Below are 24,945 nucleotides of genomic sequence, written 5' to 3' on the forward strand. Positions count from 1 at the left end.
ACATTTTCAATTACATTAGTATTTTATTAGTTTAATTATTTATTTATTTACTAGCTGTTGTTTCCATAGTTAATCCACATGCAACCAAGTCACAAGTTAGCCTTTCCTTTAAATACTGGTGAGGTGAGCATCTGTTATCAGTATCATGAAATCACCCATCCCAGAGACATTGTTAGTGCTTGCAGACCCCTCTTTGAGCCTTATGTAATCAAGCTTTCTCTTCGGCATTTCAAATTTTATTAACTGTAGATTGCAAATCCAATGTGTATGTTCTCCAAATTCTCTCTTTTAGTGTGTTTCATCATTTATTGTAGATCAAGGTGATTTTTGTATATGCTGTGCCTGGGTCTGTTTACATTAGTAGATTGATCTAGCACAGAACTGGAGGTGGTCTTTATGTTATATTCATTAGAGAAGAAAATGTTATCAATGAAGATAACTATGGACTCATTATGATCAATATCGGCTGATTCATTTGCTACCACAGTTTATAAATAACAGCCTCTGTTGCAGATATTACTGTGCATGTCAAATGGTAGAGGAACCTCTGCCGATATAAAGACTAATTTCCTATGGAGCCTGCGCTTTACAACAACCAGTATTACTTCTCTATAGTCTTTTTATGAGCCATCTAAGCTGCTCATAAACACAATGTGTAGTTATATGAATGCATTCTATATTTAATGTGTCACCTGCCATTGTCATAATTCACAAATATGGATGACAGTAATGATAGGTAGCAAACAAAAGACTGGCAAAATATTTGAACTGTTCACAGGTACAATGTGTGTACTGGTACCATAAACTGAACCATTGTATAGCATAACAGTAACCTTTAGGCAACTATCATATAAATGAAATAAAAGAAGAGGTAAACATTAACTTCACTTGCTGACCTCTATCTGTGGTCCAGATGCTTAATTTGGTTCTGCTTGTGTTGTCTATACTCACCGTAAAGTAAGGATTGCATTATTATGTCTGGTATTGTACACATTTCAAGAAAACACATATAATTAACCATAACAGCATGGCACCTTAAGGATATACTTTTAGAAGTAACAGTGACAACTGATCAGTTGATTCTGTTTTGCGCAGGCAAATAAATAAAATATTCCTGTGTAATACAAAGTACATCAGAAATCCTTATTACAGACAATTTTTTTTTTTGTAACAGCCTAGCTAATGTTATTACTAAAGCTCTACCCTACACATATAAAAATCGTGGCCAGCCTGTAACAAAGAGTAAACATAGTTGGGGTGGCAATGCCTATAAGATAGTTACAAGGGAAATCAGACATGCTGAAGGGTATTATTATACATTTCTTGGCAGTCAGTTTTAGTCCATGGTTTTGATGCAAACTATTTATTTGGGAAAGGCCTTTTTGAGGTTTTGATCTCCTCTGAGGAAACCTAAGATGGTAAAAAGTTTACAGTTATCTGTCAACTTGGTCAACCCTAAACATTTAACATTTGCTTTGACCACCAAGAAATAAATGCAAAGGAAGAGTGACTCAAGGACTAAGCTGTGGGTACAACACTTGTGGCAGGTCTTTTAGAGGAGGTAAAGACAACCACCTCAATGTCTTGGGATGTATTTGTGAGCCAGTTTGCTATGCAATAAGTTACATAGGGATTTGCGTTTAACCAGGAGACTTTATCCATGATGTCTCCATATGGGATGGTGTTGAATGCATGGGAGAGGTCTAGATATGCACTGTGCACTGATGTGCCCTTATCTGTTACCTCAGTAACCTTCTTGAAGAAGTCAAGCAGGTTAAGTAAACAGGATCTGCCCTGGATAAACCAGAAGAGTGTGTGTGTGTGTGTGTGTGTGTGTGTGTGTGTGTGTGTGTGTGTGTGTGTGTGTGTGTGTGTGTGTGTGTGTGTGTGTGTCTGTCTGTGTGTGTGTGTGTGTGTGTGTGTGTGTGTGTGTGTGTGTGTGTGTGTGTGTGTGTGTGTGTATATACAGGTGCCTTTGCCAGCCTGATGCAAGTAGATAATTACTGATAGGTAGATATAACAGTGATACTGCTCTACTCAGAGGCATGCTATTGATCTGATAAGGAGGTCTTTCTCGTTGTAGTTATATCTGTCTATGAATCTAATTTTCTTGCCTTCTTGCCAATTGACCAGGTTGCTATGGACAACTAGTGTGAGTTATGAGCAGTTTTCTAAATCTTTGAGAATATTTTCTTTCACAAAGCTGCACATGTCTGACATAAATTAAAAAAAAGATTGCTTAATAAAGAGATTTACAAAATAAAATTAAAATCAGGTCATGGTAAGACAAATGGAAAAGCAACTGAAACTCTTGAACAGAGGTTCAACAAACAAAACCATGACAAAAATCTAGTGAGTAGTAAATATATTTGTCTTGAGTCTTTATAAGAAAAGTAATGTCATTATGGCCAGCTTCTAGGATGCACCATAGAATGTCAACATAAGGCCATCTTCCCCACTTAGTAATATTCACAGGTTTGACATGAAGACAAAAGATATTCTCAAGCAAAATATTTACGTGGCTGATGTGTCTTGCCACATGATGAATTACAACACAAACATTTTGGGGGTGTACTTACAATATACAGTGACAGGTATACTGCCTGAGGAAGTATTAAATGGATTCTGAGCTGTACAGGTGTAATTCCCAGCATCTGTTCTGCTGATAGATGATAGCATTAGTGTGTTCCCATTTGCTCTATGGATTTCATCATTTAGTACTGCAGTATTTCCTAGTTTCCAACTAATGGAAGTCCAGTTACCATTGACATCACATGACAATGTCACTGCTGTACCTTCAAAAATATCCTGTGACAATAGTCCAATTGAAACTTTGCTGATAGGCTCTGGAAAAACAAAGGAAAATTAAACTTTTGTAGTAGAAAGTATGTTTTGCATTTATTAAACCAAAATGTAACTAAAAGTTGTGTATTTTACATAACAAATTACAAGTGTTAGTCCAAAACAAAATGGCACAGCGACAAGTTACACTTAGTTATATCTGTGATCTGAGATCCAACACATGGATATCCTTATACATGACACATTACAGAAAAACTTTTTTTCCAATGGATGGATTGGTAATACATTTAAACTTAGACATACCTAACTGTCTGGTATCTATAAAATATTCTCATATCCATGAAGACATTCAAATCTCTCAACACTATGGTGGATGATATTTCAGATAAAAGAACAGCATCACTGACTTAAAATGCACTGCTGAGGTGGATCATGCAAAATGGTGTGATTCATGACTGAAACACAAACGGCCAGCACATATAAGGTGAACCACCAATAACAATTTATTGTAAAAACAATAAATAGACAAAATGCTGCAGAATGTTACATTTTGGCTATTTATTGTGTAACATTCTGCAGCATTTTGTCCGTTTATTGTTTTTGGAATAAATAGTTATTGGTGGTTCACCTTATTTGTGCTGGCCATTTATGTTTTGACTCTTGGTATTGTTTTGGCCCTGCACTCTTGCCGTACTTGCGTACTGCTGCTGTGTGTTTGCTTGTGATTCACAACTGACACATCCTCTTCTTTCCTGCCCTTAAATTCACTTTGTCATGCATTGCATTGCATTTCATCAACAATGAGTTATATAGTCATGACAGTACTCTTTGCTGTATGCTCACGCAATTAAAAATAGTAAAGTAAAAAAAAAGTAGATTTGAACAGTATGACAGCTTCCTTTCCAGTTGCACCAAACTCCATGAAAGGAAAAAGGCATCACAGAACAGGTAATTGTTTAATGGTGACTTGCCACCCCTTTAACAGTGTAGAGGACAAAATGAACAAAGATAGTACACTGATAGAGCAAGCATTTGCAACATTCTTTTAAAAAAATGAGAAAAAATAACTTTTGCTGGCTACAGTAGGAAGCAACATTGAAATGATTCATGCATGATTCTGAATAGTAGCAAGTACCTGGGAATTCCACCTACAGTAACATTGGCTGTACTCAGAGGTATACACAGAAGATCAATGTAGCTTGCGTTGGGGGCTGGCAGTAGCATGGACTTTATTACTTTAACTTTCCTTACAGACCTTAGAAGTGTACAGAGAAAGTCCCTAGAGCTTGTCTATGAGTGATGTATTGTTTAAGATCAAAAGGTTGAACTACATAACAGTGATTATTATTATTTCAGTTGTCTCAGGACTACACATCAGATGTATATACAGTTGGCCATATTTGGGGAAGGGGTAAGCAAGCATGCTGTTTATATTTATTTGACAGTAACAGTTTGAAATATGTTACTATGTTGTAGTTGTTCTTTCATTTTCATCCCAGCCTGACACCAGAGTGGAACACAACAGGTAGCTGCCTTTTTAGTTCAGGGTGAGGAGTCATGTTGTATATGTGTTTTACAGCAGCCATTTGAAATATATGACTGTAGCAATTAATTTTCACTCCACCTTAACACCAGTAAGATAAACAGAAGGTGATTTTTTGAGAGGCAAGAATAAGGAGACAGATACTATTCCCAGGTATGAAATTTTTATCCACAAACGCATCCTCACTATCAGTTTCTCATTTTATTGTGAACTACTATTTTATCAGCACAACTTATTTCTTTGTTGAAAGAAAAAAAAATAATAAGACTGAATTTCTTTCCTTACTTGTGGTTTTAGTTCAGGGTATTGTTGGATCAAAAGGTTGGAAAAAGCTGTAACTTGTACTTCAGAACATCTGTAATCCATGAACATCTGATTCCCAGCTTAATTCAACTGTTTATTCCAAAGTTATTACAGTGCACTCTTGGCCATTTAGGGAATGTTGAAAGGATATTGAAAGGATGCAGGAAAAAAAAAAGAAAGTTGGACAGTGAGAGTGGATTCATTTCTTTAGTCATGGCTCTTGTTTATGACATCACTGGATGAAAAGTTTGTTAAAACATTTTAAAAAGTGCCTCAATGCATCTAGACAATCCATGGCCTTGGCTTTCAGACCCCCAGATTAATTCATTTATTTTTTCTGCAGTGACTACAGTGCTTCCTTGGCCAGTTGGTCAGTTATACTGTGTAGAAAGGATGCAGGAGAAAGCTGAAGAGTAAAACAAAACATGAGAAAGGGTTGAAAAAGTAATCTGGAAAGTGTAAAGACATCAGAGTGTGGAGAGCCTAGAGGCACTGGGAGGTGTACGTGGGGGAGCAGTCAGTAGCACACTGGGTGCCATTAAGCCCTTCACCTAGGGCACCATTTCTCCTAAGGCTGGCCCTGGTGTGGCAATTTGAGTCCACTACTGAAGGTTTGCATAATTGCATTTTTTCTTGTCTTCTGCATTTAGGTTATTACAGTTTGTTTTATTTTACATTTTTGTTTTACTTTAAAGTTTTTTTCTTGGAATTTTAAAGTTCTTGGTTAGGGACATTTAGCAAAGATATGTTTTCCATTTTATGACTGCAAAAGAATTTGATCAAGCTGATTTGTAGGATGAGCTGAGAAGTCCCATTTTTATTTAAGGTGAGCAAAACACAAAAAAGATTTAATTATTGGGAGCTGTAACTGCTCTGCAAATGCTGTTTCTGCTGTTGCATGATTGTTTTGGATTGCTTCATTTAAAGTTTGCATGCTTGCATTGCTTATTGTGGTTTCCTTTTATTTTAATTTCAGTTTGTTTTATTTTAAACTGTTGTTTTACTTTAAAGTTGTTCATTCCTGGAGTTTTAAAAGTTCTTGGTTAAGGTCTGTTAGTAAAGAGTGGTTTTCCATTCTCTGACTGCAAAGTGATCATCTCTAGCTGATTTGTGTGAGGAACTGAAAAGAAGAAATCTTTATTTAAGATAAGCAAAATGAAGATTTAGTCACAGTGACCTGCAACTACTCCGATTACGTGACTATTTTGGATTCCTTCACTTGAGGTTTGCATATATGTAGGAAATGTGTGTAAGATCACATACAGTATCTATTCATGAAAAGTAAAAAAAAGGCATTGGCCAAGCACAGATCCTTGTTAGCAACCTTTTGTAATACTCTCAGTATCTTTGTTTCCAAATATTTTTACATAATTTTTCAAATAGATATGTTTTTCCATAACTTCAAAATATTTACATTCAATTTATAAAGGTCAACATCAAATAACTTCAACAATCATAATATAGCAACTAAACAAACTATTTGCATGGGTATCTAATTTAACAGATATGATCTACATCTTTACAATCAAAATTCATCACATAAGATATTACAATCTTTTTCCCCAGTGTCTTTGAGTGGGCTAGCTTTAAAACCATGAAGGTTCTGTTCTGTAGATATTTCCTGAGTCATGAAACTATATCTTCAGAAATTCTACAGACAGCTAGTCTCTGCAGTTGATGTTCTAGCATCCATATGGAGGCGTAGGTTCAAATCCCATTTCTTACATCAAGTTTCTAGAAATGTATAGTGGTAACTAGCAGTGTACCCCAGGGGTCAGTACTGGAGCCTATCCTTTTCAGCATTTACCAATCCTACCTCCAGAATGGAAATAAGGACCTTTGGTTAACTAAATTTAAAGATTACTACAAACTGAGCACTGTTGTCAAATATCACTCTGATACATATTCATTACTGCCAGAACTAACTCTCGTAAATAAGAGGCGCATGAAAAAGGAGAAAAAGTAAATGCAAAAAAGGCGTAATATTATTGTTACATTTAATAAACAACTATGTCCGTCGATATACAATGTAGCTAAGTATCCACTTTAAAATGAAAATGTAGTCCGGTATCTTGGAATTTGATTTATAATTCTCTCTCCTTTGACCTTCAGGTTGCAACACTAGTCAGAACATTCTTCTTCTAGCACAATTACTATCTAATGGCATATCATCCATTTCAAAAGGTATCATCCCTGTATACAGTCCTAATTAAACTTATTATTGAGTATCTTTCTAAGCACAGTGACCGACTGGAAAGACCCCAGAGCTTCCTAAATGAGAAGATTGCTGGCTTAATGTCACTGACCTAGCAGAAAGTGCTTAAAGCCCTATCCCTTTACTCAATTTCTTAGAGGTTGTCACAGTATGATTTATGCATCTTATTCTAATTCATTAGGGACATTAGGACTTGAAGTGCTATTATTGTAAATGAAGATTAAAAATGTAAGTAAATAGATAAAGTAATAAAGTTAGCTGATCTTCTGAGAAAATTGTGATGGAAAGAAAGAAAGAAAGAAAGAAAAATAAAGTAAGAAAAAGAAATGATCAGATTTGTTATTATGTTTGCTAAGAGTCTGTATACTGTGTTCCCAGAAACAGATTAAAGCCGATGTTGCCATATAGGAGATTTAGAAATAATAATCTTGTTTGGTGAATGGAAAGTGGTTCGGTGGTAGTGCTAGAGGGACTTGTAGAGTGCTGTTTTGCTGTTCCATCTGCTTTTACTTTTCCAAAAATGACCTGAGGAGTGCTGTGACCCTTTTATGTCTCTGAGCTTAGTCTTGTACATTATGAATAATTACACTGAAGACATACCTGAAGAATAATAGATATTATAAATCCATTATATTTCCTATAAATGACTAACTGTTTGCTCTTTGAGAGCCTATGCTATTGCCCCACTTTTAACAGCAGCTGAAATTAAGGTATGCTTTTGGCTATAATAACCAGTAATAAACTTTATAGCTCTCTTAATATGTTTTGGACTAATGTTCCAGCTTTATGGAAAGTTCTAAGTATTCCTCTTTCTTGCCTGGGTACATATTTAGAGGAAGGTTTATGTTTGCTGTAAGAAACTGTTTTACTTAAGGAAATAGGATCACTTTCTATATCCAGCTGTTAAGAACAGGTAGTGACAGTCTAGTAAGCAGAAACTGCATAACAAGTAGTACATTAACAGAAGAGTACCTGTTATTTAAGTGGCTTGAAGATTACCTGTAATATGTGCAGAGGATATGATTCTCTTAATTCATTAATTACCTGTGGAAAAATGTTTTATTTAATTAATGACGTATCAAAGAAATAATAAACATCATTAGCAGATTTGAAAAAAAAAAACTACATGGTGGAAAAAATTAAAAGGGAGCTCTGCTCAAAATTTTGCTTTCAGTTTCTTTAACAAGCTTAAGCAAGTGATTTACAAAAATTGTTAAGAAAAATCAGTGTTTGCTTGCTATTTATTTGAAATACAACTCTAAATTTCATCACTACAAGTAACTGACTGTAAGGTATGGGATATTCAAAAATATGTTTCTTTTTATAGAAATGCAATTATCGAGAATTTACAGTTTATTTTCATAAAAATGGAATTACATAGAATTTACAGGACAGAATTCATCAATTTGTTTGTACATTTATTCTGTGTCTATCCTACACCAGCTCAATGACCCCCCCCCCCAATTATCTGGTTCATACAATAACAGATTTTATCTTCGTTTTCACAAATAAAAACATTATTTCTGTTTTTTTAATTGTTTCTCATTTATGATTAGCAAAATTGCTGACAACTTTTCATTTTCAATGTAAAAGCTATACAATCTTAGGTGTTTAGAAAAGTATGTTCTCCTACTAAGGCAGTTTTTACACTAATTATTTACATGCAAGACATGTCACTTAAAGCTGAAAAGATAACCTAGAGTAAAAAAGAAGATAGTTCTCGTGTCTCTGCAGAGTATGACATGTAGAGAGGTAATATAAGATGTTACCTGATCTTTTTTTATCCCTCTGCAAAACTACCATCAGGCACCCTTCCCCACACTTAAACAGCCTATTTGTTTCTCCTTGTATTGATGAAACTCAGACCAGTTCATTCACCCACCAGAGCAAGAACTCTATGGCTCATTTATTCCATTTTTGAATTATGGGCCTCATGAGCTCATCTTTTACCCTAGGAGGAACAAGTTGGGTGTCCTGGAGGAGGTCATCGCACATCCATGCAGGTCACCTCTCCCAAGTACATAAGCTCTCCGTACAGTGACCAGTCACTTCCATCAGTGCCTCTGCTCTAGTAGATCCAAAGCATGTTGTTACTCACTTATGCATGTGTGCTACCTAATGTGCAGCACACATCCACACCAATCCAACAGCTGTGGATTCCAGTCCCTATCACTTCTGATGGGATCAGCAATTCAATATGATTTGCTCCCCCCAGGATGTATGAGCTGGAATTTGTTATTCACTTCTACCCTCACTCACCTCAGCTCTTACAGCATCCAAGAAACTAACTTAACTCAGACCATCTGGATCATAATGATTTTTTTGTACTTTTTGCCTTCACTGCTAGTCAGTCAGTAGTCTCCATTGTTCAACTGACCAATTAATTTCCTCATCACTAACTGTGACAGCTGGCCATAAGGGGTAATCATTTAGATAATTATCAAGGTCAAACCTCACAACTGTACAGATTTACACAGAATGGGCAGATTTTTGCCTCATATTTTTGGTCTGTTCCTCATAAAAATTGTGTTTTTTGACAAGTCACTGGGATGATCTAAAGATTAAAGTAATTAAATAATGACATCCGCATGAGTTTCAGACTTTATATCCTTCAGAAAATGCATGTTAACACAAATCCTGTTATTCTAGCAACTTTCTGAGTTTATAAGATTAATATTTAAAATGTGTCCTTATTTTGAGCCTCCGTACCTCCATTACGTCAGGCTTTGTCCAGATTTCTTGCGCTAAGAAGTTGAGAGATATGATCAAGGAAAGCAGCCGCACTATCTTCTCCCAAATAATGAGAGGGGCTTTGCCCATTCTCTCTCAAAGAGAAATCATGACTTTATAGACGTGGCCTATAAGCCAGAGTGCCTGAGAGTTTTCCGCGCCTTCCATATTCCCATAAATTTTGCTAGTCAGGATAAAAAAGGAGTGATGTTGCTATATAGCTTTTTTACACTATGCTGTTCTTAATAGAAATGACCGTATTTATTGCAATGCTCCTAATGCTCAAATACAGTGGTGGACATGATTACCTTGGCAATGAGCAAAAAGGAAATAAAGAAGAAGTTTGAAATAATAGAAAGAAAAACTACATGATTTGTGCAAGAGAATTAAAAAAAATGCTCCAATATCTGAAACATTAACTGAGAGAAGTGACTGACTGAATATGTGGCAGGGAAATGAATGCATGTAGTAAATGGTATCAAATTCTTAGGCCATGGGCTAGAAGCAATTAGTGACCACCCCTAATCCAGCTGATAATATTTCCCCAATAATTAAAAACATTTTTATATACCCCACTGATCTTTGAAACCATGTTGACAAATGCTTGAAATCTATTGGTGTTAGTAGACATACTCTGCTGCCACTGGTGAGCGTCACTGGCTGCTTTTATGGAAACTGGAATAGTTGTTGCATGTAAATAAAAATGTGTCCTTTTAATTAAAAGGGTAAGGTTGAGAAGCTGCATTAACATACACTTTAAAATAAAATAGTAATAAGCGTGGCTTTATCTGTCATCACTGACTTTATAGAAGTAGATGTTTCTTATTTGGGGATTTTCAGCAAAATAAGGAGAGACTAAAGTCAATTGTCCAGGCATTGTTATATTCTGTGGTATGGTGGCAATTATGAAAAAATATTAAGATAGAAGGAAAGAAGCTGTTTAAAACAACACATACGGTCTTCTGTTATTAGTAAACGTTTGCACAAAAGGTGATATCGATGGAATTCCAGTTTCTCTAGCAATATAACTGATGTCCATATACCACTCACTTGAGTATGATTTCCCCTGGAAGGATTTATTTGCTGTAATGACCAGATGCAGAATTAAAACAATTTATTTCTTTATATATTTTAATTAATTGAGGATAGAAGTGTATAAATGCATAAACAGAACATGCTGGAGGGACAGGTTCCTAACCCAGAGACTTCCCATACTCTGGAACAAACTTCCCATTCACCTCAAGCAGAGTACTTCACTGGCCCACTTTAAGAGAAATCTTGATGAGTGGGAGGGCAATAGGAAGTTCACCACAGGGATCACTTCAGTGGACTTGCTTGACAGGGGCACTGGGAACTAACTTTAGGCAGCATGATGCCGGGGAATCTTCTTGGGCTAGGCTTATATAGGCTCCAGGGCCGTTAGCCTAGTACACACCTATGAACCTATGAACCTATTATGCAAAAGTGCCAGCTGTTCTTAAACCTAATTTTATGACCATAAAATGCTACTGAGATAGATTGTTGAACTTCATTTTTCATATCAAATTTTTAGCTATCTTTTCAAGGTGGAAAGTATAATTAAGTAAATTCTGAAGGTCATCAGTATCAGTACTGGCACTGGTGATCCAGGTTAAACTAATAGCCAAAACATCTGGGGTGCTGGTAAAAGAGGATGGGAGTGCCCTACCTGCTGGTGGTGGAGGGAGGGGTGCATGCACAGTGGCCTTTCCATTGCAGATAGACTGAAATATAGTCATGATTAGACTAAAGCTATTCAATACTGTAATTTAAATGGGTTACAGTAGAAGTCACTGTTAACTTGTTGGATACATGGGGATAATAGTTAACATTCAAAATGTTGTTGGTCAAAAAGCAGTCAGTAAGGTTATTCTAAGTGTAATGTGAAGCCAGTTTGTCTTTACTAATAAAATGCAGTGACTGTCTGTATAATCTGACAGTAACACAAACTAGCAAATTTTGGTGATTTTGTTTGCATTACATGATGAACCAAGGATTTCAGTGGCAGGATATATTTAAATTTCAGAATTAGGAGACTGGTGTCAAAAGTTTTTCTGTCTTCCTAAGGTAGGTAATGATAAGGTTTGCATCTAAGCCTAAACTACTTGAGAGTTTTGTTAACCGAAGTTTCCACATGATCTTTGAATGACAGAGTAGAGTAAAATCAAGCTTCCAGATATTTCTCATTTTGAATCAGTGAAATTGTTTAAATATGTTTTTGTGAGTCAGTGATTTTAATAGCCGAGTGGCTTTTAGAACCTGAAGTGCCTCAAAGGTCATAGCTGCTTGTTTTGCTGGAATTGCTTTTCAGTTTGTTAGTCAATAACTACACTTCCTGAGACAGTGGAAGTCCTTTTGAAATAATTTTGGATTGCTTGGAGAGTTACCTACTTTCAGCAAAAGAACATCATATGTATAGATTGTGATAAGTAATTATTGGAGGGCCAAGGTGAAGCCACTGATAGGAAAAAAAATAGAGATTCGGAGTGACTCTTGTTTTGAAACAGGCTGTTTGTAAGATAGTGCTATCTGACATTACCTGGGAAGAGTAATCCAAGAGATAACCTTCATGCATCATTGCTACAGCTTTACCAGAAATATGTGCTCAATCTGATGAGAAGAAATAGATCTACAGATCAGAAAGCTTGTTTTATGTTGATGACAAGGTATCTGCTTAATAACACTTTTCCATACATGAACATATTATGCCTCTCACTAACTTAACTTCAAATATAATGTCTTCCATTATTCTGATATTAAGGTGTAATCTAATATGCACTCTAACTTTGCTAACTATGTTAACTGCATGGTTAAAAATAAATAAATTAATTAGTTAATTAAATGAAATAAAATAAAACATAAACCAGAATTCCTCAAATTAAATATAGCCTCTGTAGGAACAATTATATATGCCACTTTTCAAAATAAGCAAAATATAGGTATTTCCATTACCGCTGAACATACAGAACTGAAGATAGTGTTGCTTCTAAGAAATATTTAAGCAATAACCCACAAGTGGGTCTGGGAATATCAGGATTTACACACGGTTGGTGTGGTTTGATCACGAGGGCGAAGCATGTGCATGTGTGTATCTGTGAATGTTGAGTGTATGCACGCATGTGCATCTGAGTTTTTGTATATGTGTGAGACACTGTCTATCTGCGTCTACATCTATTTGTGTGTGCATATATATATATATATATATATATATATATATATATATATATATATATATATATATATATATACATAAGTGACTGTGTGCTTGTGCCTATGTGTGTGTTTATGTGTTTGCCCATATCTGAGTTTCTGTACATTTCTGACAGATTTGTTTCTGTATATATATATATATATATATATATATATATATATATATATATATATATATATATATATATGACTGCCTTGTCATTAACCAAAGGGTTACAAGATGGAAAATAAAAACAGCAATCTTTTTAGATCTAAACTAAAAAGGTTGAATGGGAAAAACAGAGTAAAAAACAATATTTTTCTCACAGTACCCCCTGCATATTATATATACTGATTCTGAGATCCACAACAGTGGGGCAAGGTCAAATTTCCAGACCCCACTGTTCTACAGTCTTGCACAGAAAACAACTGAAAGGCTAAAAAACAAGTATTTGGTCTTACAGGCTGTAACTGTATACATATATGGAAATTACTGTGTGTGTGTGTGTGTGTGTGTGTGTGTGTGTGTGTGTGTGTGTGTGTGTGTGTGTGTGTGTGTGTGTGTGTGTGTAGACATTATTAAATACTAACAAATCTTATATTTTGTTTCTAATAATAGGTCCTCTAATACAATTACATTTGTTACAGCAACTTTTTAACATTAGGTAGAGGAAATATTTTACTCAAAAATGTGCAGATATTGAATACACTAATAATAATACAAATTCAAAACATTATAACAAATGATCCATTTCCTATGAACAACAATGCCCTCCAGTGTGAGTGTTATGAGAAAAAAATTGTGCCTTTCAAGGATTGGGGAAGTCTTCGCCTGTGGCTTTTGACCTCATAGAAACCTTGGATGGTCCTTTATTTCCCTTTAATGCCCACCCTGGAGGTCTAACTGGATTTGACCATGCTACCTGTGTCAAGAAAATCAGATAACTGTTTTTTTAATTCAATGTCATATGTCTGCTTGCCTATTTTGCATTCATTTGTGACAGTTTATGGATGTTTTCCTAGTAAGATCAGAAAAACTACTGATGTTCTTCTTGCAGTTTTTTTTTTTTTTTTGATTATCTATGAAGTTTAAGTGTAAAGTTTACATCATTTTGCACAACAGGACTTATCTGCTTATTTATCTGTTTATTTATTTATTTATTTTTGTCTAACATAAGCCAGGGAGTAGTTGCAGACTTGATTTTCTTGTTTTATGTATTGGTGTTATGAAGAGTAATATATTGAGAAACATTTGTGTGAAGTATGGGCTGTGATCACTGACAATGACAAACTGTAAGCCGTGGAATGTGGTACTGTGTAAGTTACTGCTTATTATCCATCTGAAGCCATACAGTTTTCTCTTGATTTCTCTACTGTGAAATGAACTCAATTCAGACCACCACAGCTAAAATAATAAAAACTTTAATACAAAAGAAGTTAAAAAGGATAAGCACTTTCAGGCCAAAGCCCTTCATCAGACCCATCACATCTAATCTTCCATTCAGTTTAAAAGCAGTATCTCATCCAATTAGATTCAACAAATGGGCCTACGCCCCTTCAGGATAGGCTTCACCCCTTGGATTTGGTTGCTGGAGCTGCAAAACCATGAAAACAAAAGCATGTCCAGGATGCATTCTAACATGTTGAGCAAGTGCATTATGCTTTACTACAAGCCTAATATCACTCATGTGTTATAAAATTTGTTCTTTAAGCATCCAATTCATTTTACCCACATAAAAGCCATGGCATAACTCACATATAGCAATATAAATCACATTCTTGCTACGGCATGTTGCATATAAATTTGATCTATAGATCCTCCCAGTTACTGGATGCTGGAAGTAGTACTTATCTATAGTAAAGCACTGACATGGATAAGTAGCAATCTTATTCTAAACCAGAGTTTGTGGTTTAGGAGGGCAAACATCTCTACATAATAATCTCTTCAACCAAGCAACCAAGTCCAAGGGGCAGAGATCTATCCAACCAAATAGAGTTGAATAAAATTAAATTGATAATAGAGTTATGGGTGGACCATCTTCCAGGATTGAATGGTGAAATACCATTGAAGCCTGTCCTGAAGGGGTGTAGCCCATTTGTTGAATTTAATTGGATGAGATACTGCTTTTAAACTGAATGGAAGATTAGATGTGATGGATCTGATGAAGGGTTTTGGCCTGAAAGTGCTTATCCTTTTTAACTTCTTTTGTATTAAAGTTTTTATTATTGTAGCCACGGTGGTCTGAATTGGTTTTATTTCAGAGTTATTTCTTTCATACAGTTTTGAACCTTTAATGCTTCTGGGGTTGCTGTTTTCATTCTTTTTGTGATTTCTCTATTCTGTTGTTTTACTGCAATAAAGACAGTCTTTTATTCAATTTGCTCTTGTGCTGCCAGTGTTTTTTTGGTTTGGTTTTGGTATTTTACACTGGTTCCTTTGAGATTTGGACAGTTGAATTGGTTTGGCTCATTTTGTTCTGACTTCCCTATGGCTTGTGCACCAGATGATGAACTGTTGGACCTTACCCTGCACACAGTTCCAAATAGTCAAGAAAACTCTCTAGAGGATATTGTCGGTGTGCTTGGTGAGTTATAAAAATCACTCACTATTCTCACCAAGAAATTTGTTTGTAGCACTTTGCCAGTTAAAGGTTTATCTATCATTACACATTCATCATCAGTATTAAGAGAAATTGCATTGCCCATTACTGATGCAACATCCTCTAATAGTGAACCTTTCTTTAGGGATGTGGCTTCAATTTTAAATTCCTCCAATGATCCTTTAAGGTAACTGTGTTTCTCCGGATCAGCAATTATCCAGAAACAATTGTATGGCTCTTTTTTCAGACTTGGAGAAGGGATTGAAAACTACTGTGTAACAGCAGTGGAAAACAAGTAATTTGAGCATTGCATATCACTTAATATCATTCCAAAAGGTCTGAGATTTTTTTAAAGTTCCTAATGGGATCAGTAGAGATGATCCTTTCCATTAAAAGCTGATTTCTTTTTTTAACAATGCCTGTATGGAATTTTTAAAACTGTTGATTAGAAATAATTCTAAGACACTTAGTACTCTCAGACTTAACAGGGAACAAATTGATAACACATTAATGAACTACTTCGGAGATATGAAGATTTAAAACATGATTATGAAAACATTTTCACTGCTGTTGATAGAGATGAGAAAATTATTGTCCAGTGTAAATATAGAAAAGTTATGCATGACATGGCAGTGTATGAATCTGACATGGCTTACTCATTTGATCACAAAAAAAATAAACAACCTTCTACCGTGCACATCAGTTCTTTATCGTATCAGCACGGAGTTATTAGTAATAATTCCATTCCTGTTCATAATAATTTAAATGGCTCAATAGACACTGGTCCTTTAAACCCAGTTAACAAGTAAGCAGAAGTGAAGCTGGACTACTGGAAGAAAACACGAGACAGCAAAACAGTGTGAGGTTAGTTAACTCTACTAGCTTGGAAGTTACTGAATTACCTTTATGTTCTCCACGCTCAGTTAATTCTGGTTTTGTTAATACCAACATGATTTCATCACCAAAAAACTACAGAGGGATGAGGGACAGGACTCATTCCAGTCACGGCCATGGGAGGAGTCATCCCGCAAATAATGAGCTCTTTCCAAAAGACAATGAGTTTTGGTATTAGAATTTTCAATTTTTCAGATTTTTAATCTGATTGATTCCCATTGTAAGGTTTTGTAGTTAGGATTTAATTTTTTTTACTGAGCTGAAAGGCTAATACAACAAAAACGTTGGTTGATTTAAAATTGTTCACTAGAAAGTTGAATTTGATATATATTATGAAGGATGTTTCTGTTAAGAGGAACATTAGTAAACCTTCTACTTTCAATCCGGCTTTTCATTCTACTATTAAAGTTTTTGAACAATTTTGTGAGAAGGACTTTAGGTCCACTTTAAACTCTAAAACTGTTCAACCGTGTCTTAATTTAGATAGAGAAGAAATGAAGGTATTGTTAGAACTTAAGAATGAGAGAAGTTTGAGGTTCATGAAGCCAGATAAAGGGGGAGCGGTGGTCATTATGAATATTTCTAAATACAATGATGGAAGAGAAGTTAAATAACAAAGATGAATACTTAGAGGTTTATTTTGGAGAATTCTAAAGAGTCATAATTTTATACATCACTGTCTACATGACCACCTTATGAATAGTGAATTAAGTATAGAAGTATACAATTTTTTACAAGCTGACAATCCCAAAGTAGGGGGATTGTTTGGTATACCCAAGATACACAAATACCCCATAAACCTCCCTTTTAGGCCTATTGTATCTGCCTCAAGGAGTATCACAGAAGGTATTTCTTTATATTTAGATTCTGTGGTTAACCCTTTAGTTCAGAAACTTTCTTCTTACATTTGTGATTTGTGGGATTTTTTTAAATCACATTATACTTTTTCACTTGAATTAGAATACGATGACGTTTACGGTGGACATTGTTTCTCTATTCACTACTATACCTCAAAAAGAAAGTGTTGAACTTGTTTGGTGTTTTCTGAGTAAATACACTTCTTTAGGTGACTCTTCAGTTAAGTTATATGTTGCTTTCCTAGAATTGTTGTTAAAGAACAATTATTTTTTTATTTAATGGCAAATATTACAAGCAACTAAAGGGGGTTGCCATGGGAGCTGCAGTCACTCAAGGTTTTGCTGGGTTATTTATGGGATTGTGGACAAAAGAGATTTTGCCCACTCTCCATCATTTTCCTAGTACTGCATTTTATCTTTGGTTTGTCAACAATTTGTTTTTTATTGTTCAAGACTCTACCACCTCTCATGTTGGTTTAATGGATGAACTTAACGCTAGTTGTAATTTCTTGACTTTTACAGCTGGTAATATAGGTCAGAAAGTTCATCATTTGGATGTTGAGTTAGTCTGGGAAGTTTTTAGCAAGATACAAAGGAAAAATACATTTTCTAATAGTTACCTTCATTACAAAAGTAATCACCATAGTTTTATAAAGAAAAACATTCTTAGAGGCCAATTCACAAGGGCCTCACATATGGTTAGTAGGGATACAGATATTTTGTTTGAAATTGGTTTTATTACCAACTTGTTTCTTGAATGAGAGTAGGTATTCTCTTTATTTATTACAAAAAACAGCTCAAGAGACTAGTGGTAAAAGAACTATGGAATTTCCACCTATACTTTTACAATGTTTTAGTAGTAAGATAACCAAGGACAGCAAGCTGAATAATAACTTTAAATAGATGCCCAGGTATTGTTTAGATATCACAGCTGATAGTGGTATGATTAGAGCAATTACACAGAATAAGTGGAAGGTCATAGAAGGGTTAGTGACCAAGTCAATGTTTTGGGGAATACACCTTATTTTGTTTACAAGAAAAATGGTATATCAAAAACATGCTAGAGACTAACAATATATTGAATCCTCTTCCATTCACTTCTAGAACTACTGGAACCTTCAAACATAATAGTTGTAGCATTTGTAGGTTCATTCATGAGGTGCCATATTTTAGCACTTAGCCATGTACCTCATACTATTAACATTCCTGGTAGATTTTCTGGTAGTACTAAAAATATAGTTAATATTCCTTTATGTTCTGGCTGTCCAGCACTTTATGTTAGCATGACCACCAGAAGTCTTAGTAAGAGAATCAAAGAACATTATTATGCATTGAAAGTAAGGGATGAGAATAATGCCTTGCACAGGCATTCAGTTAAGTGTACTGTTTATAAAAAATGTACCTTTACTGTTTTAGATTACATTCATCAAGACAAGAGAGGTGGCAACCTTAAAAAATGGATAGAGAGAAGAGAGTCAGAGTGCCAAATGACATTAGCCACAGAATGTCCCCCTGGTTTGAATGATGTAATCAATATTAAATGTTTTTTATTGCATAGGAAGTTCATTATTTAAATGTTTTTACACAATTTTTTTTGTAAATTTTTTTATTGATTAAAATGACCAATAGGAAAATAGTTCACATTAAACAGTTAACCAAATAAAGTATATATTTTAGTGTTTTTGAACATGTATTTGTTCTTCTGAAGAAGACTTATGATGAAAGCATTTATTAAACTTTTACTACTCTAAAGACGGTCTTTTATTCAGTTTGCTCTTGTGCTGCCAGTATTTTTTTTCTCTATTCTAGTTGATCAGTTTATAACTTGTTCTACACTGTTTACATTTATAGATTTTTTTTTTTTTTTTTTTTTTGTGGAGAGGGGAAGGCGAAGACCCACTCTACGTTAATGTCTCTTTTTATTAAAAGGTCTGTTTTAGACCTAGTAACCCAGGAAGGGATGTCTTCTATTACTGAGATTTTGCTGGATACAGATTTAGGTGGGATGTACAGTGTCAGAATGGGAAGGTTCTTACATTTATCTAAATCAGTTTTGGTTATGAGCATTTCTGTTGCAGAAAAATCTGTGATTGTTATGTTATTTAGTACATAACAGCCAGACAACCACCACTCATTGATAGTCTTGTATTTCTTTATCTTATGGTATGGGGGTGGGGGGTGTAATACTTCCTCATCTTCAATTTGGGGTTTTAACCAGGTTCTTGTGATGCAGGTTATGTCTGTTTTTTTTTTTGTATCAATCCAGCTGTGTAATTCTATTTCTTTGTCACAAATACCTCTAATACTAATGCAGTTGAGTTTTAGGATTGATTGTTGATTATGAATTTTGTTTTAAATGTATTGTAGGATCATAGGATCATAGCAAGTTACAAGACTACTGGTCCTGAGGCTCTTATAAATCTAGCCAATAAGTTAGCCCATGTTCCCACACGGCAGCACCCAATGCCCCTGTCCACCAGGTACACAGGTGGAATCTAGGGGTGTATTTTCTATTTCCCATCCAGTTATCCAGGTTCCTCTTAAAGAGGGATAATGAAGTACTGTGCTTGATGTGGAGAGGGAGTCTATTCCACAGATAAGGGAGTCTCTGGGAGACAAATTTGTCCCACCAGCAAGTCCTATTGATGTCGCAGACCAAATTGAGGTTTCGCATGTTGGTCACCCGAGTGGAATTTGGCTTGCAGATATGCAGCAATTTCAACAAGGTGGGGTCAGAGATTTCTTTGTAGGCCAGACATAGATCACCTCTGTGGAGTCTGTATGAGACAGAGTAGAGGGACAGGGCTTTTAGCCTATCCATGTAGGATACATTTTTGAAACTCTGGATTCTCCTGGTCAGGAACCTCTGTGGTCTCTCCAGCTGCTGCATGTGCTTCACGAGGTACATGCTGAAAGAGGAGTTATACTCAATAATGGGCCCGATAAGGGAGGAATACAAGAAAGTTATGACTTCCTTGTTCCTGGAAGAAATACCCTTACAAATGAGGTGAGCCATGTAGAAAGTTCTCCATATAACAGAAATAATATTGTAGTCAAAAGTTAGATTGCTGTCAACTTGGGTGCCCAGATCCCTCAAAACTGCTTACATGCTTAGGACATGTTATTAATGTGATAATTTGTGGAGATATCACTCTCTCCAAAGAGGATAATGATGATGATGTATTTTTTGGCATTTAGTTTGAGGCCATGTTTCTAGCACTGGTCATTTGTCTGGGTGAGACCCTCTTGTAGTTTGTCTACATCACTAGGGGAGTTGATGACAGCACCCAACTTGCAATTATCTGCAAACCTGGTCAGCCATAGACCTCTGGTTTTGGCTTGCACCTCAGAAAAGTATATCCCAAACATCAAGGGCCCCAGACTGATCCTTGGGGTACACCTCTTATTACGGGTCTACTACTTGAGGTAGCTTCCCCTATTTTGACTGAGTGAGCTATATCAGTGACCTAGTTAGCTACCCATCTGGTCACATATGGACTTATGTCAAGCTGGGATAGTTTATCTATTATGTCTGAGTGAGGAATAGTGTCGAAGGCCTTGGCCAGTTCAAGGTAGGCAGTTAGCACTGTCTTCTCCTGGTCCATAGTTTTGTTGACTGACTCAAAGAAGAACCAAATTTAACAGGCATGATCTCACCTTGACAAAACCAAACTGTGTGGGATCAAGTGTTTGGAGGTTGGCAATGTACTTGTTAATGTGGTCTATGATAATGCATTCTATGGCCTTGCAAATCAGGCTAGGTAGGCTGATGGGTCTATAATTGCCTGGATAGGTACATACTCCACCTTTGTGCAGAGGGATGATGCTGGCTGTCCTCCACTTGCCTAGGATGAAACCATTACTCAGACTTAGGTTGAATCAGGTGCCTAATGGTGCTGCAAGTTCATGGCTGAAATGATGCAGGATGCAGCCTAGGATATTATCAGGTCCCATGGAAGCTGTGTTTTTAGCCTTTGAGAGGCAAACATTACTTGTTCCCTAGAGATAAGGAGTGGGTGGCAGGTGGTGGGAATATCCTGAATTACTGATGGGGGGCAGAGGGGCGAAGTTTTCACTGAACCTATCTGACAGCAGGTTGGCTATATCCACAGCATTTGTGTACATGTTGTCCTTGACCATCAGTTCTGAGCAGATTTGGGTGTTTTCCCCTTAGATTGCAGACGTATGTGAAAAAAGGCCAATCTGAGCACGAAGTTAGCTTTGCAGGACTTCACTAATACCCTCATTTGCCTGTTTAGGCCAAGGAGAGATTGCTTCCAATTTGGCACCTGTTTCTTCTTGTCCATGGACAGCAATTTTTCCCTTTTGCTGTAGAGTTTATTTATAGCTGATGTCCACCAGACAGGTTTACTCTTTCTTGAAGAGGAGGATTTTGTTCTGTCAGGTATTGCTGAATCCATGCATTTACATAAATGGCGGTATAGTACTTTAGTATAGGTTTGACATTAGTGCCAGTTTTTACTGTTGAGGGAAAGGGCTGTGAAACTGTTTAGACCTTCCCTCAGGAGGTTGCAATCAGCTTTGGAGAAATTATTTTGTTTAACACTGACCTGGGGGGAGGATCAAGGGAGATGGTGACTTTGAAGGTGACTACTTTGTGGTCTGATCTTACCAGGGATGTTGACACTGCGGGGATGCTGCAGTGGTTTCCTATATTGGTTAGTACCAAGTCCAAGATGTTGTCACCTCTTGTGGGGGTGTCAAACAGCTGGTCCAAGACATTGGCATTGTGTAGTTTGTTTACTTGTTGCAGGACCTGGGTTGGATTGAATATCACCAGACAGCAAAATGTTTACAAACAGAGGTATGTGCATTTGTAGCATGATAGTATTTATTGTATCCTTTAGGACAGCTTCATTTCTGTGGGTTATATGGCCAGCATTCTGGATTTTGGAATTATTACTATAATCTGGGTGTACTGATGAGGATATTGCAAAATGGCACTGAAGTAGCCATTTGTATCATCAAATAGATTCTTGGGAGTGTAGTGAGATGTGCATAGTTTAGAATGTTGCAGTGGGATATGGCAGTTAGGTATACATGCTCATATTATTAATATAGTTATTGCAAATATATTTAATATATTTAGTTATCTGACTGCAAGGAATTTTGCCAACAAGTGGCTTTTTTACAGCCATAAGGGGTGGACTTTATTACACATAAAGATACGAGTCTGTGGAGTGGCTGGGGATTGGGTTAGGGGAGTAAAATGTGTCCCATCAATCAACCTGAGTGGCAACCAATCAGTGCATGCGCGTGTGCTGCAGACCAGTACACTGACACTGATTAGTGGCAGTGAAGAATCTCCAGGTTAGTTTTTAACCATAACTGTTATCTCTTGAAATGCAAAGTTATAACAGACACACACTGGGGTGGTTATGAGCATGGAGAAAACAATAATAAAAAAGTACAGTTTTGTACCTACCATAAATGTAGATGTCCGAGAGACATGCAACTGCAGTCATAACATGTGGGTTGTCCTGCCTCAGGCAGCCCTCGGTCGGCCGGATTCCAAAGTCTGGGTCCGACGTCGGCTGATGTCGCATTTCTCTCCGACGTCAGAGTGGCTGGAGTATATAAGCATCAGCCAACGCCATTTTCTTCAGTGTTTCTTGCCCCAGATGCCAGGTGCCCTCCAAGGAAGGCTGTAATCAAATTGGAAGACAAAAACAGGATTCCAAACAAATACAAGAGCAATAAAACAAATACACCATAACAGATATCCCCAGCTAAGAGAGAGGGGGATAGGAGTGGACCCTAAGCATAGAGGGGTATGGAGGGAGGGAAAACCCGACTGCAGTTGCATGTCTCTCGGACATCTACATTTATGGTAGGTACAAAACTGTACTATGTCCTTCAAGAATGCAACTACAGTCATAACATGTGGGTAGAATACCATAGCTTAGCTGGGGGAGGAGGTATGCTCTAGGAGAGTGATGGTGTGGCAATCAAACCCTGCAGGACTGCCGAAGCAAAGCCTGCTCTGGATCTGGAATATAGGGGGAGATTGTAGTGTTTTGAGAATGTATGCACGGAGCTCCATGTAGCAGCTTCTAGAATGTCCTTTGTAGGCACCCCTCTTAAAAATGCTGTAGAGGTGGCTGTAGCTCTGGTGGAATGTGGTCTGACATAGGCTGGAACAGTCTTTCCATGAAAGGAATAACAGAATCTGATGCAATGTCCAATCCATTTAGAAATAGTCTGTTTTGAAATTGCTTTTCCTTGGACTGCAGGGGCGTAAGCTACAAAAAGCTGTTCAGACTTCCTACTGGCCTTGGTTCTGTCCAGGTAGTATCAAAGTTGTCTATGAATGTCCAAGGTATGTAAAAGCCTTTCCCCCTTATTCTCAGGATTGGGGAAGAAGGCAGGCAGATGAATGGCTTGATTTAGAGAAACCCTAGATACCACCTTTGGCATAAAGGTAGGGTTGGTCCTTAATGAAACCCTGTCTCTGTGGAAAATAATAAAGGGTGGTATTGCCATTAGGGCCTGTAGTTCCGAAACCCTTCTTGCTGAGGTAATTGCCAACAGGAAAGCTGTTTTCCATGAGAGAAATTGCAAGTCAACTGAAGCTGCTGGCTCAAAAGGAGGTAGAGTCAGTTTTTCTAAGACAAAATTGAGGTCCCAGGCTGGCACTGGGGCCTTTCTTGGTGGCTTAATGTTCTTGATTCCCCCGAAGAATTGTCTTAGTAAGGGGTGAGAAAAAACAGGAGGATCAGTGTTGTATCTAGCTGAAATGGCAGATGCATGTATTTTTATTGATGAATATGAGAGGCCACTCTGTAACATATCTGCCAAATATTCCAAGATAAGTGGGATGTTCAGTAATGATGCACCATGCCCTTTGCTGGTATTCCAATTGCTGAATCTTTTCCACTTGGCTAAGTAGACCTTTCTGGTGGACGGTCTTCGAGCCTCTGTTAGTATCCGCTGAACTTCCTTAGAGAGAGGTAAGTTGAATTTATTTATGGGATCTCCCAGGCTGTTAGCTGCAGAGTCTGAAGGTTTGGATGCAGTGTTCCGAAATTGTGCTGAGTCAAAAGTAGAGGCCACTGAGGGAGGGCCCACCTCCTGGTGTCACATATGCTCCGTAGTAGTGGGTACCAGTGTTGTCTTGGCCAATCCGGAGCTATTATGATTCCCTTGGGCTTCTCTGCTTTGATCTTTAGTAATACAGAGGTCATCAGTGGCAGAGGTGGGAATGCATAGATTGCTAGGGAGCTCCAGTTGAATGAAAGAGCATCTATTTTCCAAGCCTTTGGATGGTATGTCCTTGTGCAAAATTTTGGTAGTAGATGATTGAGGTGAGAGGCAAATAGGTCCACTTCTGGCTTGCCCCATGTCGAAGTGAGTTGTCTGAAAGCCTTCGGATGCAACCTCCACTCGTGTGGATCTGTGAAATTCCTGCTTAGGCTGTCCGCCAACACATTGTCTTTTCCTGGAACAAACTGTGATTGTAACTGGATGTTTAGACTCAGTGATTTCTCCCAAAGCTGCATTGTCAGTCTGCAAAGGGGATAAGAGTGAGTGCCCCCCTGCTTGTTTATGTATGACATCACAGTGGTGTTGTCTGTCCGTATCATTAAGCGACCTTGCTGGAGTTGGTTTTGAAAAGCCTCGATAGCATGCATTACTGCCAGCATTTCCTTTTGATTTATATGCAGATGTGTTTCCTTTGGAGACCATTGTCCTTGTATACATCTGCCTTCCATGTGCGCCCCCCATCCAAGGTCTGAGGCATCTGTAGTCATGGTCTGTGTTATCTGTGTTTTT

At 37.0% G+C, this 24,945-nt stretch overlaps 1 protein-coding gene across 1 annotated transcript in view; it reads right to left on the reverse strand.

Annotated features, from left to right (window-relative positions):
• Positions 1-24,945, reverse strand: part of LOC122808376 (V-set and immunoglobulin domain-containing protein 10-like) — a 406,591-nt gene that overhangs the window by 373,044 nt on the left and 8,602 nt on the right. Inside the window, exon 2 of the mRNA XM_044079342.1 lies at positions 2,580-2,846. Within this exon, the coding sequence (XP_043935277.1) occupies positions 2,580-2,846 (267 nt within the window). The remainder of the gene's footprint in view (positions 1-2,579; positions 2,847-24,945) is intronic.

The sequence above is a fragment of the Protopterus annectens genome, chromosome 8.part0 (genome assembly GCF_019279795.1).
Source record: "Protopterus annectens isolate FY-2018-M chromosome 8.part0, PAN1.0, whole genome shotgun sequence".
NCBI lineage: Eukaryota > Metazoa > Chordata > Ceratodontiformes > Protopteridae > Protopterus > Protopterus annectens.